This window comes from Entelurus aequoreus, linkage group LG05, assembly GCF_033978785.1.
Source record: "Entelurus aequoreus isolate RoL-2023_Sb linkage group LG05, RoL_Eaeq_v1.1, whole genome shotgun sequence".
Taxonomy (NCBI): domain Eukaryota; kingdom Metazoa; phylum Chordata; class Actinopteri; order Syngnathiformes; family Syngnathidae; genus Entelurus; species Entelurus aequoreus.
Window position 1 is genome coordinate 25,789,969 of NC_084735.1, and position 16,137 is coordinate 25,806,105.

The 16,137-nt window shown below is 38.4% G+C and overlaps 2 protein-coding genes across 4 annotated transcripts in view; one reads left to right on the forward strand and one right to left on the reverse strand.

Annotated features, from left to right (window-relative positions):
- paqr7a (progestin and adipoQ receptor family member VII, a) overlaps window positions 1-1,271 on the reverse strand; it is a 16,498-nt gene extending 15,227 nt beyond the window's left edge. The window contains exon 1 of one of the 2 annotated variants that reach the window (XM_062047510.1): window positions 1,252-1,271. The gene's annotated coding sequence lies outside the window, so the exon portion shown is untranslated. Of the gene's footprint in view, window positions 468-1,251 lie in introns of those variants that run through there. The other variant, XM_062047509.1, reaches the window with a different exon arrangement.
- tmem222b (transmembrane protein 222b) lies at window positions 715-15,597 on the forward strand. 2 transcript variants are annotated; one of them, XM_062047512.1, is made up of 7 exons: window positions 715-925; window positions 5,952-6,036; window positions 6,113-6,144; window positions 6,211-6,307; window positions 6,376-6,506; window positions 9,885-10,009; window positions 11,381-15,597. In XM_062047512.1, the coding sequence occupies exons 1-6, from the start codon at window positions 807-809 to the stop codon at window positions 9,970-9,972; spliced, it is 552 nt and encodes a 183-aa protein (XP_061903496.1). In that variant the 5' UTR covers window positions 715-806; the 3' UTR covers window positions 9,973-10,009; window positions 11,381-15,597. The 2 variants fall into 2 exon arrangements, with proteins under 2 accessions (XP_061903496.1, XP_061903495.1); XM_062047511.1 differs by having other exon boundaries at window positions 716-925; window positions 9,885-15,597.
- Window positions 15,598-16,137: the final 540 nt, after the last annotated feature.

Sequence of the window (16,137 nt, forward strand, 5' to 3'; positions counted from 1 at the left end):
ACAACAACAACTTCAGCTGTCGAACGTTATAAGGTACAAATTCAACAAGTACAACATTAGCACGGACGTATAGCCAAGTTGTGGTTAAGAAGGTGGATTTTTGTTCCTTATATTTACCAGAAACGAAGTGATCCTAACACACGACCAGACTCCAGTGAGATCCGTCCTCGTTTTCCCAGTGTAAAGCTGCGAGCCATTTGTCTCGTCTCTGTGGGCTTTTATCACGCTTTGGCAGAACAAAATACAACATTTGTTTTCCCTGTTTCCAGTTGTGGTTAGCACAACCAAAAACAACACAGTTTTTCGGCATTTTGGAGGCAGAATGACGGGTTTAACCAGCGTAGGTCGACAGGTTAAAGAGTAATGGCAACGGTTTGTTTTCAACGCCAGTCTGGTTGCTATGGCTTGAAGAACCCGTATGTAGCTCAGTTGCCCGGATGTCGGCCCTCACCCATACGATGGTTGCATCTGCCAGAAACGAAACAAAAGCAGTGACGCGAGAATGACTGATTCAAACTTCCGACAACGTCCTTCAAAATAAGACAACATTCTCAACTGGCGGAATAATACACGTATTTTACACATTTAAAAAAAAACGTTTCTTAGCCCCTTAATTTATGTAACACATACAGCAAAAGTTAGTCACTTATGTTAACGATACATGATGTTCACATTCAGCATTAACACGAGAGATTAGTTTTATTTTGAATGTCCCCTCCCTGAGTGTATAATTCTCCGCTTGACTGTGTTGCGTGTGAGGTAGGTGAGGTAGGTGTCGGTTGGAGTTCTGTTTCTCGTAGCTGGCTATGGCGGATGTTAACGAGAAAGAAACCATGAAGAACTATCACATAGCGTCGGAGAAAATCAACCCAGAGGCCAGTCGTTACCCTCACTGTATCGTCTGGACGCCCATACCCGTGTTGTCGTGAGTTGCCCACCACTGACTCTAAACACCCGGATGTAGGACCAAGGAAGTCATATTAGCTTAGCTAGTTAGCTAGTGCACACAACCCTGTGGCTAATTCACATTCATCCTAAAATGTTAATATCATAATGTATTTTATGTGTGTAGAGCTTTGATACAAGTGAGTATATATTAGCATTTGAAATAGCTGTAATTATTATTATTATATCTGTAAGTCTTAAATTACGTAGGGATTATGCTGACTAAACACTCCGTTTTGTCAACTGGTGACTTGGTATTAATGCCTTTGTGTAAAATAGTTACTGCAGATTGCGTCAAAATGTTACCTTAAAAGAGTAAAAAGGAAGTAGGCATCCAATTATTCATGCTCTACAGCTTCCGGTAACCCCCGGAAGTGCCTGGGTCCTACCTTGCATAATGTAACAAAAAATGTAAAATGCTAAATAATCTCAAAGCAATGGGAAATACCTTGGTAAAAACGTTGCAAAGATACTTGCGCCATTGCGATAAGCCAAATATTACTGGATGTACGAATTTTTGGAAGTTCAAGGATCAATGACTTTTTTGTCTTGAATTATCCATAAAGACAAAGAAATGTGTGACCTATAATTTGGAAAATTAACTTCAAAACATCATAGCGCCTTTATTAGTCATTATTGCAGGAAATAAAAAGCAAATGGTTTAGGTCAGTACTGTATTTTTCGGAGTATAAGTCGCTCCGGAGTATAAGTCGCACCAGCTGAAAATGCATAATAAAGAAGGAAAAAAACATATATAAGTCGCACTTTTTGGGGAAATTTATTTGATAAAACCCAACACCAAAAATAGACATTTGAAAGGCAATTTAAAATAAATAAAGAATAGTGAACAACAGGCTGAATAAGTGTACGTTATATGACGCATAAATAACCAACTGAGAACGTGCCTGGTATGTTAACGTAACATATTATGGTAAGAGTCATTCAAATAACTATAACATATAGAACATGCTATACGTTTACCAAACAATCTGTCACTCCTAATCGCTAAATCCCATGAAATCTTATACGTCTAGTCTCTTATGTGAATGAGCTAAATAATATTATTTGATATTTTACGGTAATGTGTTAATAATTTCACACATAAGTCGCTCCTGAGTATAAGTCGCACCCCCCCGGCCAAACTATGAAAAAAAACTGCGACTTATAGTCCGAAAAATACGGTAACTCAAAGAAAATAACTTCATGTAAAAAATAACAACTTGATTAAATAGCCAATTTATTTAGATTAATTAGCAACGTTACAATTAACGGTAATTTCCATATTTCCTGGAATTGTTTCAAATAGGGTTTTCAAAAGATGATACCTTTTTGAAAGGGTAATCTAGTTTCTTTAAATCTAATTAATAATTTCATCAATCAATTGAAATTCCCTATAAATTTAGGATTTTTTGAGGAAGTTTTTTTTTTTTTTTACAAATTATAACTTAGAGGGGTTCAATAAAATGATCAATTGATTTCATGCAGTGTTGTCACTACGACAATGTCCACACAGATGGCATCAGCGCCAAGAGCAAACTAATCCTATGGTTCAGACCAGGGATCTCAAACTCTATTCACACGGGGGCCGCTGGAGTTTGAGCCGCATCAGGTATTTCGCAAGAAAAGCTTTGCTAAAAAAATTCCAATCTTCTCAAATGTCTTTATTTTAGTTTTTTTTAACACAAAATAAGATGAAAAATACATAACAAATTGGGAATTGACAAGAAAAAAGTAAATAAATGTTTTGGGATGTAGAATATATTTTAACTCCACTTGGTGTCACTGTCGTGTCGATGCACATAATTTCCGCTTCTTTTTCTTGACAGTAACAGCAGCACAGCGGTCGGCGGACAATAACCTGGTAGCAGTCTCCTTTGTTTTTGCACTCAATGTTCATGTTTTTCATGATGCCATTAACTCCATGGCATTTGTAGATGGTAGAAAGTACTGGGATAGCGAACGCATAAAGGCGACTGCTTCCGGAGTGTTTATCTGCTGTGCTGTTGTAATCGTAGTCACAGAAACAAAAACAAAAAACAAATGACATCAATTAATTTTTATTTGTGTGAGGCAATGCAAATAAAAAATAATGACCCAGAAATAACGGTGTGGGTTATGGGGCACTGATATTGCAGACGGACAAGTGTCGCTATGTAACAGTAGCTGTGTCCCAATTCAGGGTTTGCATTCTTTGAAGGACCCAGCCTATGCGGTTGACAAAGTGTGGGTCCTAGCAAGAGTCCTCCAGCAGCGGCTTGAGCGATATGAATTGGGACAGTGTAGCCTACGGCAGTGGTCCCCAACCTTTTTGTAACTGCGGACCGGTCAACGCTTGAAAATTTGTCCCACGGACCGGGGGGTATGGTATTTTTATTTATTTTTGAATTTTATCTTTTTTTTGTCATAAAAAAATACAATCATGCGTGCTTACGGACTGTATCCCTGCAGACTGTATTGATCTTTATTGATATATAATGTAGGAACCAGAAATATTAATAACAGAAAGAAACAACCCTTTTGTGCGAATGAGTGTGAATGAGTGTAAATGGGGGAGGGAGGTTTTTTGGGTTGGTGCACTAAATGTAAGTGTATCTTGTGTTTTTTTATGTTGATTTAATAAAAAAATAAAAAAGTTTTTTTTTTAATATTATTATTTTTTTTAATTTCTTGTGCGGCCCGGTACAATCGATCCACGGACCGGTGGTTGGGGACCATTGGCCTACGGGACACTTCCTGGTCACGTCAGTTGTCCCCGCCCTTACAATTATGTCACGTATCTGCTGCTCAGTCGCACAACGTTAAAAAAATGGCTAACTTGAGAGAAGAACGTCGAATCGTTTTGTGTTCTCTTGGTCCTTTACCTTATTTTTACCTTATTTATTTTAATAGCTACCGGCACCGTCTGATTTTCCTGCGGTTAGAGACGACCGATCATGGGAGATGTGTCACGTGTTGACAAGCATTCTAAAGCTGTTGTTCCTAATTATTAGTTAATGATGGATTTATTTTCATGCTTGTTGAAGTGGAACATGTACCTCTCAGTCTATCTAAACAGCAACACCACACGATCTTACATTATTTATTTGGGATTCACAATTGATGTACCGGTAATTTTCTAATCTTGTCAATTTGGTTGCATTATAGCCAGTAATAGTAAATATTGGGATAGCATAATATTATTATTATCATATAATTATTTGCAATGAAGGCAGAGAAAATTAATCACAACAACTACAGTTTCAGTACATGAGTTTATTAATTTGTATCTGTTGTCATTTCTTTTTGGTCATTTGTTGTCCAAGTCCTCCTCCTTGATTATTCTGCACAGCAACAAAAGCAGAAAAGTTAAACACAAGATCACAATAATCATTAATAGAAGTAAACATTTTCAAATAACATGCAAATGTACGCAAAAAAACAGTAATAACTAATATCGGTATGTTGATGACACGTTTACAATACGTCATTAGTCCGGCCAGACATTAATATAACATGATTAAGTCAAGTTATTGCAGTCTAAAAAAGTAAATTAAAATATGTCAGGCTTTACTTGCAAACGTTGGAAAAAGCTCCATGCACCAAGCTGTTTGCAATGGCCGGATATACGGCAATCCCTCGGGGTAAAGAGAGGAGGAAAGAGCACAGAGGATGTGCAACATTACGATAGTCGAGGTCTCATATTTCTACAAAAATGTATATCACTACAGTCACCCCTGTTTGACGTGTCTGCTTTTAGCTGTTTTAAATTAATAAACAAAGATATACTTACAAATTATAGTCGCTCTTTCCGGTCCGGTCCACGTAGACAATATTTTTCAGAGTTGTGAGAGCAAATGATCTCGGGATATGAAAGGACGCAAAGTGTACACGGATGCAACCTTTCGGCTGATGGCAGAAAAGGACACATATGTCGGCCGCATTCGAAGGACACTTGGAACTTTATTGAATTGGGACAGCCTTTGCGCACCGCAATGACATCAGCACCCCACAAATGCGCACTCTGAAGGATGCAGACCCTGAATTGGGACACAGCTATTGAGTTCCTTATGTTTTTTATATCCCGCCTCATACGCATCACTTTGATTTATTTTGTCCGAGAGAGACGTATGTAGGTATAATAATAAATAATATATATGTATAATGTCCCGTGTTGTGAATGCAGCGCGCTGTTTCTCTGCTTGCATCAAGCTCGGTCGATGTCCTGCCCCTGAGAGCCATATACCCCACTGTGATTGGTAGGTTCGTTCAGCTCCGCACATAACACTGTAAAGTGCCTTTCATCTAAAACACAAAATATCGTCTCGGCCAATTGCGCCCTGTGGGCCGCGACCTTGAGATCCCTGGTATAGACATACTGCTTTGAATACAAACCGTGAATGGTTTAAAACATCATAAAACACCATTTAGAGCGAATAATTCAGCATTACTCAATGACCATAGTATGTACATGAAACATTACACAATTTTTGTGTATTTTCATAGCTGCGGCCCAGGACAGAAATTTTTAGTAAGCACAAAAACCATAATTGAGTGCTTAAGTTGACTTAATATTTTCAGTTTTATAAATACGCATACAAACAAATAAAACCAAGTAAAGATATTAAAACGTACTTTCGGGTATGATTTTGTATGAATGATGTAAAATTGTTCATGTAGATTTTTTGCACTTCTCAATATCAAGTCCGGACATTTTGGGGAATTCTAATTACGGCATCAACCTTAGTGCTTTTTAATAAGTTAAATAATGACCTCCCTACACAGAAAATAATGACACACATTGCCTATCTCTTCGATCATTGTGCAATGGAGATAACGACCGATTGCCACGTACCTACCTTGCATTTATTATGGTAGGATAGTATTTGTTAATGAGTGTTTGCATAGTATATGCTCTACCTACCAATATAGATTATTATTTCATGGCATAATCAACTCTACCTACCACTATAGATTATTATTTCATGGCATAATCACAGTCAAATCCATGCTCTAATGTGTTTTGCTAGATGGTTATTTCCAATTATTGGACACATGGGCATCTGCACTTCCACTGGGATCATTCGAGACTTTGCTGGACCCTATTTTGTTTCAGTAAGTAATGCCATGACGTCTTCTTAAAATGATTATTTAATCACTGGAACCTTATTTCCTGTGTTTTGCTTTGAAGGAGGACAACATGGCTTTTGGGAGACCCACAAAGTGAGTTAATGTGAGGCAAGTGATTTTAAGGACGACTTAAGCATTTTGTTTTATTTCTCTTTCAAGGTACTGGATGCTTGACATTAGCAAAGTCTATGCAAGTGGCTCTAATGCCTGGGATAGAGCCGTGCATGACGCTTCAGAGGAGTACAAACACAGGATGGTAAATGGCTTTTTGTTGTTGTTGTTTCAAGGAGAAAACACAGTCTTCACCGTTTTATGTATTTCCAGCACAACCTATGTTGCGACAACTGCCACTCGCACGTTGCTATGGCTCTAAATCTGATGCAGTATGAAAACAGCACTTCATGGAACATGATCAAGCTTTGCCTACTCGTGTTTATCCACGGGAAACATGTCAGGTGAGACACAAACATAGTAGTTATTAGAGATCGACCGATTTTTACAAAGCCGATACGATTATTAGTAGTCAAAGAGGCCGATAACCGATATTCGGAACCAATGTTTATTTACAGTAAAGGTTGTTTAAACATGTATAGATTACGTCAGTAAACAGATGGACAAGGCTTTGAAGGGGAACTGCACTTTTTTGGGAATTTTGTCTATCATTCACAATCAGTTCACAATCATTATAAAAGGCATGACAACGTATGTCTTTTTTTATTTTTAAAAAGCATTCTAAATAGGGATGTCCAATAATATCTGCTGATATTATCGGCCGATAAATGCTTTCAAATGTGATATCGGAAATTATCGGTATCGGTTTTAAAAAGTAAAATTTATGACTTTTTAAAACGCCGCTGTGTACACGGACGTAGGGAGAAGTACAGAGCGCCAATCAACCTTTAAGGCACTGCCTATGCGTGCCGGCCCAGTCACATAATATCAACGGCTTTTCACACACACAAGTGAAAGCAAAGCATACTTGGTCAACAGCCATACAGGTCACACTGAGGGTAGCCATATAAACAACTTTAACACTGTTACAAATATGCGCCACACTGTGAACCCACACCAAACAAGAATGACAAACACATTTCGGGAGAACATCCGCACCGTAACACAACATAAACACAACAGAACAAATACCCAGAACCCCCTTGCAGCACTAACTCTTCCGGGACGCTACAATATACAACCCCCCCCGCACTTTCTTAGATTTAGACTTTGTGAAAGTCAAAGTATAGTATTTCCCATAGTTGTAGTGGGTATCAGGATTATCTCAGTGAGAGCATGTCCCAAATTCCAAGCTGCTGTTTTGAGGCATGTTAAAAAAAATAATGCACTCTGTGACTTCAATAATAAATATGGCAGTGCCATGTTGGCATTTTTTTCCATAACTTGAGTTGATTTATTTTGGAAAACCTTGTTACATTGTTTAATGCATCCAGCGGGGCATCACAACAAAATTAGGCATAATAATGTGTTAATTCCACGACCATATATCGGTATCAGTTGATATCGGAATCTGTAATTAAGAGTTGGACAATATCGGATATCGGCAAAAAAGCCATTATCGGACATCTCTAATTCTAAATATTAAATACATTTGATCAAAAGTCCTCTTACTTTTGAAGTTGCTCTATTCCGCCTATAAAGTCCTTAAAAAACATACACACACCTTCATTGAGGTGTTATATACATGATGTAAGTATATATGCAATGTCGTAGCGGTCACATTTATAATAACATTACATATTTATGCATTTTGATCATTTTAAACATACACGGCACATTAATTTCAAAAACGCATCACGTTTGCTTTTTTTTTATAACATCACTGATTACTACTCATTGCAGACTTTATAAGAGCCAACAAACATAATAAAACATCACTTACTGTACAAAGTCTGCTGTCATTAGAATGCAGACGACAAAGATGTTCATATATTCCCATTTAGTGAAGAATGACTTCTAATCTTTGCGGAGAAAAGGGGGGTGGAACCAAGCGTATTTTTGTGTTGTTCTCGCCATTTCCGGGTCTAATTTTGCTGTCAAAGTGTACCAACTTGTCGGAATACGTCTTCGTCCTTCTATCCAAGTGAGGGGCATTATATATGATCTAGAATAAAGTTTGACAAGCAAGGAAATGAGGAAGCAGCTGATCAGTCGATCATGTCAACATTGGCTCACACGCTTGTGATCACGGCGCCGCTATAGTTTGTCTGCGTTAGCGCTTATAATACCAATATCTTGCCAATATTCAAGTCACGTAATGTAAATGAAGTATTGTTGGCGCCTTTTAGATGTTTTTTTATTGGGTTTTATAGGCGGAATAGAGAACCTCCCATTGGCTCTGCTATTATTTGAGTTAGAATGCATTTTTAAAAAAATACATCCGTCACCATGTCTTTCATAAAATCCTCTAAAGGCCTTAGTGGCCACAGGCGTGGACAGCACCTTTTAGCTCTTATTTCCAAAATTGTGTACACTACTGAATTGAGGTCTTATGCCGCTTATGTGGACACTTATACTGCTATCTGGTGGTGTCAGAAGAGTATAACATACAGTGGAATTTGGAAAAAAAAAGTGTAAAAATAAAAATTAGCACATGAAGTACACGTTTGTTTACTTATGGATTAATAAGTACATCATATCAAAAGATGATTTTTAGTTTTTATTCTAATTAGGGTCCAATAAGCCCAAATAGCAAAGAGAAATAAAAAAAGCATGTAAACAAACAGCTTGGGCCTTAAGAGGTTTATAATTAATGTGAACGATAGGCAAAATTCCCAAATAAGTACAGTTCCCCTTGAAGTTTTTTTTTAACATAATTTTTTACGGTAGCAACATAATGTTTTATGCGGCGCTAATGTTGTAGTTAATTTAGCACCAAAAAAACAAGGAGTTTCACAAACACATTTATTACGTGTGTCTAAGAGGAGCATCAATATTTGCATTTCAAAATACGGGAAATCTCCTTGGAAAATTGGTAAAAATATGGGGTTTCTCTACATTACAATACCTCGCCATCTACTCAATTTTATAGCAGTTTATGGATTTAATACATTGTAAGTTGTCCTCGTGAGGAACCCTGTAATATTGCGAACATTAAATAAAAACTATTTTGGGTTCAAGCTGGCTGACATAATTTCTTTCTGGATGTCACAGAAAATATGAGAATATGTGAGCTGCTGCCTGCTTTTCTTTACTTATATAATAAGTCTCCTATTTATCACCCATCTCTGTCGCGTTATTTGATTGAATCACAGAACATGAAACTCTGCGCGCTCCTTTAACGAGCCCACACTCCGAGTGTTCCAGACGGAGGCTTGTTTACTGATTCGATCTCTGCAGTAGCGAAAACAAACAAAACAGGACCTGGAAGACGCCAGGAAAGAAGGACAAAAACTAGATTTGCGGGCAAAAAATTAAAGTTTTGACAAGTACATGTAAGCTGTAGGTGACTAGAACTGCAGGAGGGAGATAGAGAACTCAAATAAATGGTGTCAAAACATATTAAGGGATAATTATTGACAATGAGAGTAATTTATGTTCTTAAATTAATTTAAAATAATAATTGGGCTCTAGCAAAAAGGAAACTTTTCTAATGTAGGACTTCATTTTTTGGGGGGGGTAAACACTAAGTACTGGTATTATATGTGTTTATATTGTATCTTCTAAAGTCGTTCTGTTGGGAAAAAAAGGCAGATACCGATATACGCTAAAATGCCAAATATCGGTGAGGATAATCGGCCCGGTCGATCTCCAGTTGTTGTCGCTACACAATGGTTAAAATGTGCAGTATGATGATACAGTGCTTATTTCACCTGCTGCAGCTGCGCAGGCTTCCTGAAGTCATGGCTGCCCTTCCTCATGCTGCTGGGCGTCATTGTGACGGTGGTCCTCGCCATCAACCTCCGGTGACCTGGGACGCTCCCTCAGACGTGGGAAAACAATGCGGGTGCGATGCCTTGCCTACGAGACTTTTAAACCTGTAAAAGCCAGGATGTCCAAAACGTTTGTCAGTTAACACCTCTCGATTTAGAGCAGGAGTGGGCAGGCTTTTGGGCTCTTTTATAAAAGTGACAGATGTGCCAGGCATAAAGTCTAAAATATACTTGAAATGTATGAATCATTTTAAAAAGGGAGGCCAAAATGCACTTTAGTGTATGGTTGGACAGATTAGAAAAGTCACTTTTTAATTTGTAAATGCCTGTTTTCTATTTTGTGATACTTAACATGTGAAATCTAGTGGAACTAAAAAGATGGCGTTCATTACGGGAAGGTGGAAATAACAAAAATAGTTACACCATCGGACCAAACTAAACTGCAAAATGGGCCGTACTCTACCCCAGGGCTGGGCGATATGGCTGAAAAATATCACGACATAAGCGCTTTATATCGTTCGATATCGATAATTATTGATCATTTTTATGACGTACTAAAAATAATGACCAAGATAAAAATATATTAAATGTAAACATTTGTATTTAACCTGTAACCTTCCTTGGATTACAATCCCCTCATCTATCAAGGCAGAAAGGAAAGGAAATGTCAACACAACCATGAAAAACAATCAATGTGAACCAAATTCTAAAATCACATTGAACACTTAACAATAACCTTTAAAATGAAAGAATATGTAAGAAATGCTTAATAAAGTGTAACAAAATAGTGCAAAGTGTGAAATTGCAAACATAGAGAAACCTGAGAAGAACAATGTTTTGCAGTTTTAATGCCAGGAAGTAACGGCCGTGTTCAGGTAAGCGCTGCTAAGGCGGTCCACATTGATCTGACTATGGTCCGTTTTTTTAAAAATCCAAAAAAACTGCCATACTGTCGATGTGACTTTTCCTGTTCTATTGACAACTTCTTTGCTCTCTGCAGCACTCATTTTCATTTTCTCTTCTCACTTCATGGATAGAATCAACCGTGAAACAACAAGATGGCGCAACCAAACCTGATAGTTGATACTGTTACTTGATTGGCTGTTATTGTGTCACTCCTACAGATCACTTCCTGCGTTGCTCGGTTACCATAGCGAGTGACGTCATGAAGCCAACTTTGCTTTGCAACTTCCAATTTCTTCCACTATGGAAGGGAAAAAAAATATCGAACATGTTATCGAACGCATTTTTTATTGATATAAATTACGTGTCTATCACGATATATATTGATATCATTTTATCGCCCAGCCCTAGTCTGCACTTCCTGATTTTACACATCACCACCACTGCCAGCACCACAAAACACAATGAAAGTACCATCTTTGAGAAATACATTTATGCCTTCACTCACAAACTAACTTCCTGTTTGCTCGTTTTTCTACCAGGGAAATCTAAAAAAAACAAAAACATGCCTAACGCATTTGAAGCTGTCGGTGTGCCTCTGCAGGACTACATGCGACGCTGTTTGTGAGCATTTTCTTACTGTATCACTCTGTCATCATCGTGCCTGACGCGTGTCCACAGGGTGAATGTCTTCTTGCCTTTTAACTGCAGGTCAGTGCAATGATTGTGTCACATAGAAGCAGACACAATTAGTGAATGTGCCAAATGTATGGGCGAGGAATGAAATGTACTGTAATTCCTCCTTAGATGCACTTTTACTATAATTTTTCCGTTCAAACGTCAGCTTTACAGATGCCACGTCTGCTGTTGTGCTAATGACGTCTAGTATGACTAATGGGCACATCAGTAGTTACCTCCGCCAGGAGGTTATGTAAGCGTTGCTGTTTAGTCAGTAAAATAACTCCATTTTTGGCGGATATTCTTAAAACTTTCAGGAAATAAGGAACAACTGAGTAGATGTGAGGCCTGATCCGTATAATTCTTCTGCGTTACTTTACGTTGTTGCTGCTCTGTGTGTGGGTTTTTGACAGACAAGAGCGTTCACTCCCGTTTATTTCAATCTGCTATAGATAACTCAAAAAGTTATGGGTGAATTTTCATGAAACTTTCAGGAAAAACAGATTTTGGGCTTGAACTGTATAATTTCTACTACACTACTTACAACAGCGTTTACTCCGTTTATTTTATTCCGCTATAGATAACGCAAAAAGTTATGGCGGATTTTCATTTAACTTTCAAGAAATGGGATAAGGAACAAGTGATGACATTTTTGCGTTGATCCGGATCATTTACACATTACCTTACGTTTACGTTACAAGCTTCCAACTACTGTGTATGCTAGCAGCCACGCCACAGACAGTTGATTACTGACAAGAGGCTTCACTCTGTTTCTTTCATTCCGCTACAAAAAGCTAATAAAAAGTTATGAGCATATTTTCATCTACCTTTAAGGAAATGTAAAAAGGAACAAGTTTTGGGGCTCATCTGTACCACCGTCTGGATTTAGGACTTTTTTTTTTTTTTTTTTTTTACAATTGGGAGGTCTGCGTGCTTTTCTTATGTTATTGTGACTACAAGTAATGTAAAATGAGGCGTTTATTTCCAAAAGGACCTGGCGTATTTGTATAGAGGCCGCTATGAGAAGAAATACAAACTAATGAGAGTACTTTTTTTTTTGCAATGACAGCACTCACAAGCTAAATTCCACTCGAAGGCGGCTTGCTCCCAACATCAGTTGCTATGGCTGTCACACACATCGCAAATCCTCTCATTGTTAACGATCAAACAGAAAAGGTTTTTAAGCAGCAGGTAGCTGGGATGGCTCTGGTTTTCAGGCTTGTCGCACCCCCCGCGCCGTTGAATAACCTTCCTCCACACACACCAGACTAGTGTCACTCCTGCTGATTTCCACCTCTGCAGCAGAGACCTCAAAGTCAGCATGCAAACATGAGTGCTGTGATGCGATGCTGCAATAATAATCCAGGGCCAAGGCTAAAATTGACCCAAATTAAATCACGTTATTTTTCTCACCCAATTCAGTACGTGTCCATGCATTAAATTAGTTCAATTTGGGCTCTAAATAAGCCTCCTACAACCCATGGAACCACCTTAATCCGATTGTGTTCGGTTTTGGAAAAGTCGGACTAACACACCTGGATTATGCAATTGAAAACCAGGGGCCGTATTTATCAAGCGTCTTAGAGTGCCATTTTACACTTAAGTCCTGAGAATTTACGAAATTTAGTCCTACTCTCAAACTTAAGAATAAAAGCTATTTATCAACTTTCTTAAGTCTAAGAATCACTCCTACTCTCCACGATATTTAAGAGACCTTCAGAGGTGTCTTAAGTGGTTAGGAGTTGCCAGCAGGGGATGGCACTGAGGCAAGAGAGACGTGCGCGAACGTTCAGGGAGCGGAAGGATGTCCTGGCTTTGTTTGATGATGAGCAGCTGATCAAACGGTATCGTTTAGACAGAGCGGGTATTATTTTTGTCACAGATTTAATAATTTTCGATTCCATGTTGATTTCTGCATGTGGCTGCAGTGGGCTAGTATATATAGAGCCACCCACACCAGTTTCAAATCAGTTGCCTAATTAATGAATTGGAAAGAAAATGTTATGAGAGTAGCGTATGTGTGTGTGTGGCCCTTTAACAGGTGACAGCATGTGAGGTGAGTGACGTCAGTGAGTGTGTGGGCGAGAGAAGAAAGGGAGCGGTAGCATGAGTGCGGGCGGGGACTAGTTTGTTTTGTATTATTTTGTAGTTTAGTGTCAAAATATACACTCCCATTGTCCACTTAAATATTTCTAAGATATTTCTTTATTCTTAGACAAGGGATTCCCTTCCGTGATTGGTCATTTCTATGGACACAGAAATTATGTCACCTAAAATTCCGTTTACGGCACATAGTAATGTTGTAATTCAGCTCTGAGTGTGACACTTAAGATTCAGTCCTACACTTCGCTGAAAGTGTGAGTAAGACGCTTGATAACTAACTTTTAAGTGCAGCTTTCAGCGAAGAATTAATTTACTCTTAAGTCAACTCTTAGCAGACTTCTTAGGAGTAATTCTAAGAAGCTTGATAAATACGGCCCCAGATCTCTCGAGTGGGTGTGCCCCACCGGAGGGGACCCTTCGTATCGCGCATGCGCTAGTCTCAAAACACAGCATATTACCCGGAAGGAGGTACCATTCAATTTAAATATAAGCAACAATTGCAATGAAGAGGAGACTTGTTTATTTGCTTTACAACTAAATAAAAAAAACCTGACTATTTTGAAATGCATTGATGGAAGAAAAAGAGAAACTGATTTAAGAAAGTAGCTAAGGAAATGTAGAATGCCGGCTTATTTCGGACTCCCGAACGTAATACGAATGAAATGAAAGAGAATGAAGCAGGTATATTAAAAGCGACTGATAAAGCGTACACTAACCTCTTCACAAAACGGATTAGCAATAACTTTGTATTCCACACAACAGGCAAAATAGTCCAGAAAAAAAGCAACCTTCATCTGGAACAGTATCGACAAAGGTTTTTTCCTTCAAATATTAAACTCCCGTCAAACTACAGAGCTTTATGAGTGAACCCAGAGACATTGGATAGTTTTGTTTTCATGATTCTCCGTCTGAGAATTCCTTCGAAAAAAAAATTATTTCCTGCCAGTCATCTGGTCCAAAAACCTTCTTGGTAGTAGCGCAATATAAAATAATATTTTGATGCTGTCTGCTATTCACATTAGCATAGCCATTAGAGATGTAATATTGCTAGTCCATGCCAATATTACAGCGGACATCAGGTACAACGGCGCTAAACTGAGCCGCAGTTGCCTTGTGTGATGTAATAGGTCCACCGGAAAACCAATACATTTATCTGCACTAAAAATTAAACAAGTGCCCCCCACTGTACGGAAGACACCATGTATGACCAATAGTTGCATTAGAGTGTGTGCATGGACACTGGGACTTCACACGCAGGTCAAAATACAAAAAAATGATCTATTAGAGAAATCAGACTAATTTAGTGCATGGAAACGTAGTATGTCCGATAAGGCATTAAGTGACCTCCAGCTCTGCCTCAATTCATAAAGCAGGAACTATTTTGTGAGCCTTTTATTCAATTTTGTCCAGGGGGGTTCTATATGGATGCCCAAACCGCAAATATAGTTACAGCTAGTCTTTTTTTTATTTTTATAAACTAGCTACATTTTCACAACCAAATATAAAATATGGGGTTTTACTTTGTTAAATGTATGGAGACAATGCACTAAAACATAAAAATGTGTTTAGGAAACTAACTTGTATTCATTTAGCTTCTAACATGCATGCAAAATCGAGCGTAAACTCGTAAAATGTGCGCACGGGTCCTTTTTAATTACGTAGCAATACTGGTGGAAATCATTTTGAGAGGTTCTTAGAAGCTGCCCGCTGCTGTGCCTTGTAACCAGGAGCCTGGTCGTGGAATGCGGAGACCTGTGGTCCGCTGACAAAAGACAGTGGGGACGCCATTATGAGTGCCACTATCAATATATACTTAGGTCTAGTCTGGAGAGTTCTAAACTCTTTTATAGTCTAATCCGGAGAACATGTCACATGCTGCACACCGTAGCTCCATGCGGAGGTACTCTGTGATTAAGAATGTATTTATGAACACGTGTATATATATACATATATATATATATACCAATAAAGATGTCTATTGTTCTACAACTTGAGTACATTTTTTTTTGCAGATTTAGAACATTAAGAATCTTTTGACTTGTACCCTTATTATAAAGTCAGAATACGCATTAAGGAGAAAAGAAACCTCTCACTGCTTTGATATTTAAAGTCTCCTCCTCCAAATTCTCACTCTGGGGGCCATTATCCTGCACATGAAAGGAGGCTCCTTGCAAGTCTGGCCCCCGATCCACCCCCAACCCCCTAACCCCCTAGTGCTGCTGACCACCTGGGTAGGTGGCAAAGAGCCAATGAGTGCAAAGCAAAAGTCCAGCTATGCATTTCAAATCCACATCAAGAAGCATGTCAGCATCAAAGGGAATTAGCAGGATGCAAACGGCTGATGCGACGGGATGTGGTCATCATGGAACTCATGGAAGAAATGTATTTCGTAAATTACTATTCTATGTACATATTGCATCGTTTTTGTCTAATCTCTTAGATTTTGACAATTATCCATACATTAATTTGAATCCAGACCTAATACAGATTGTACATTTAAGTAACCATTTTAAAAGTG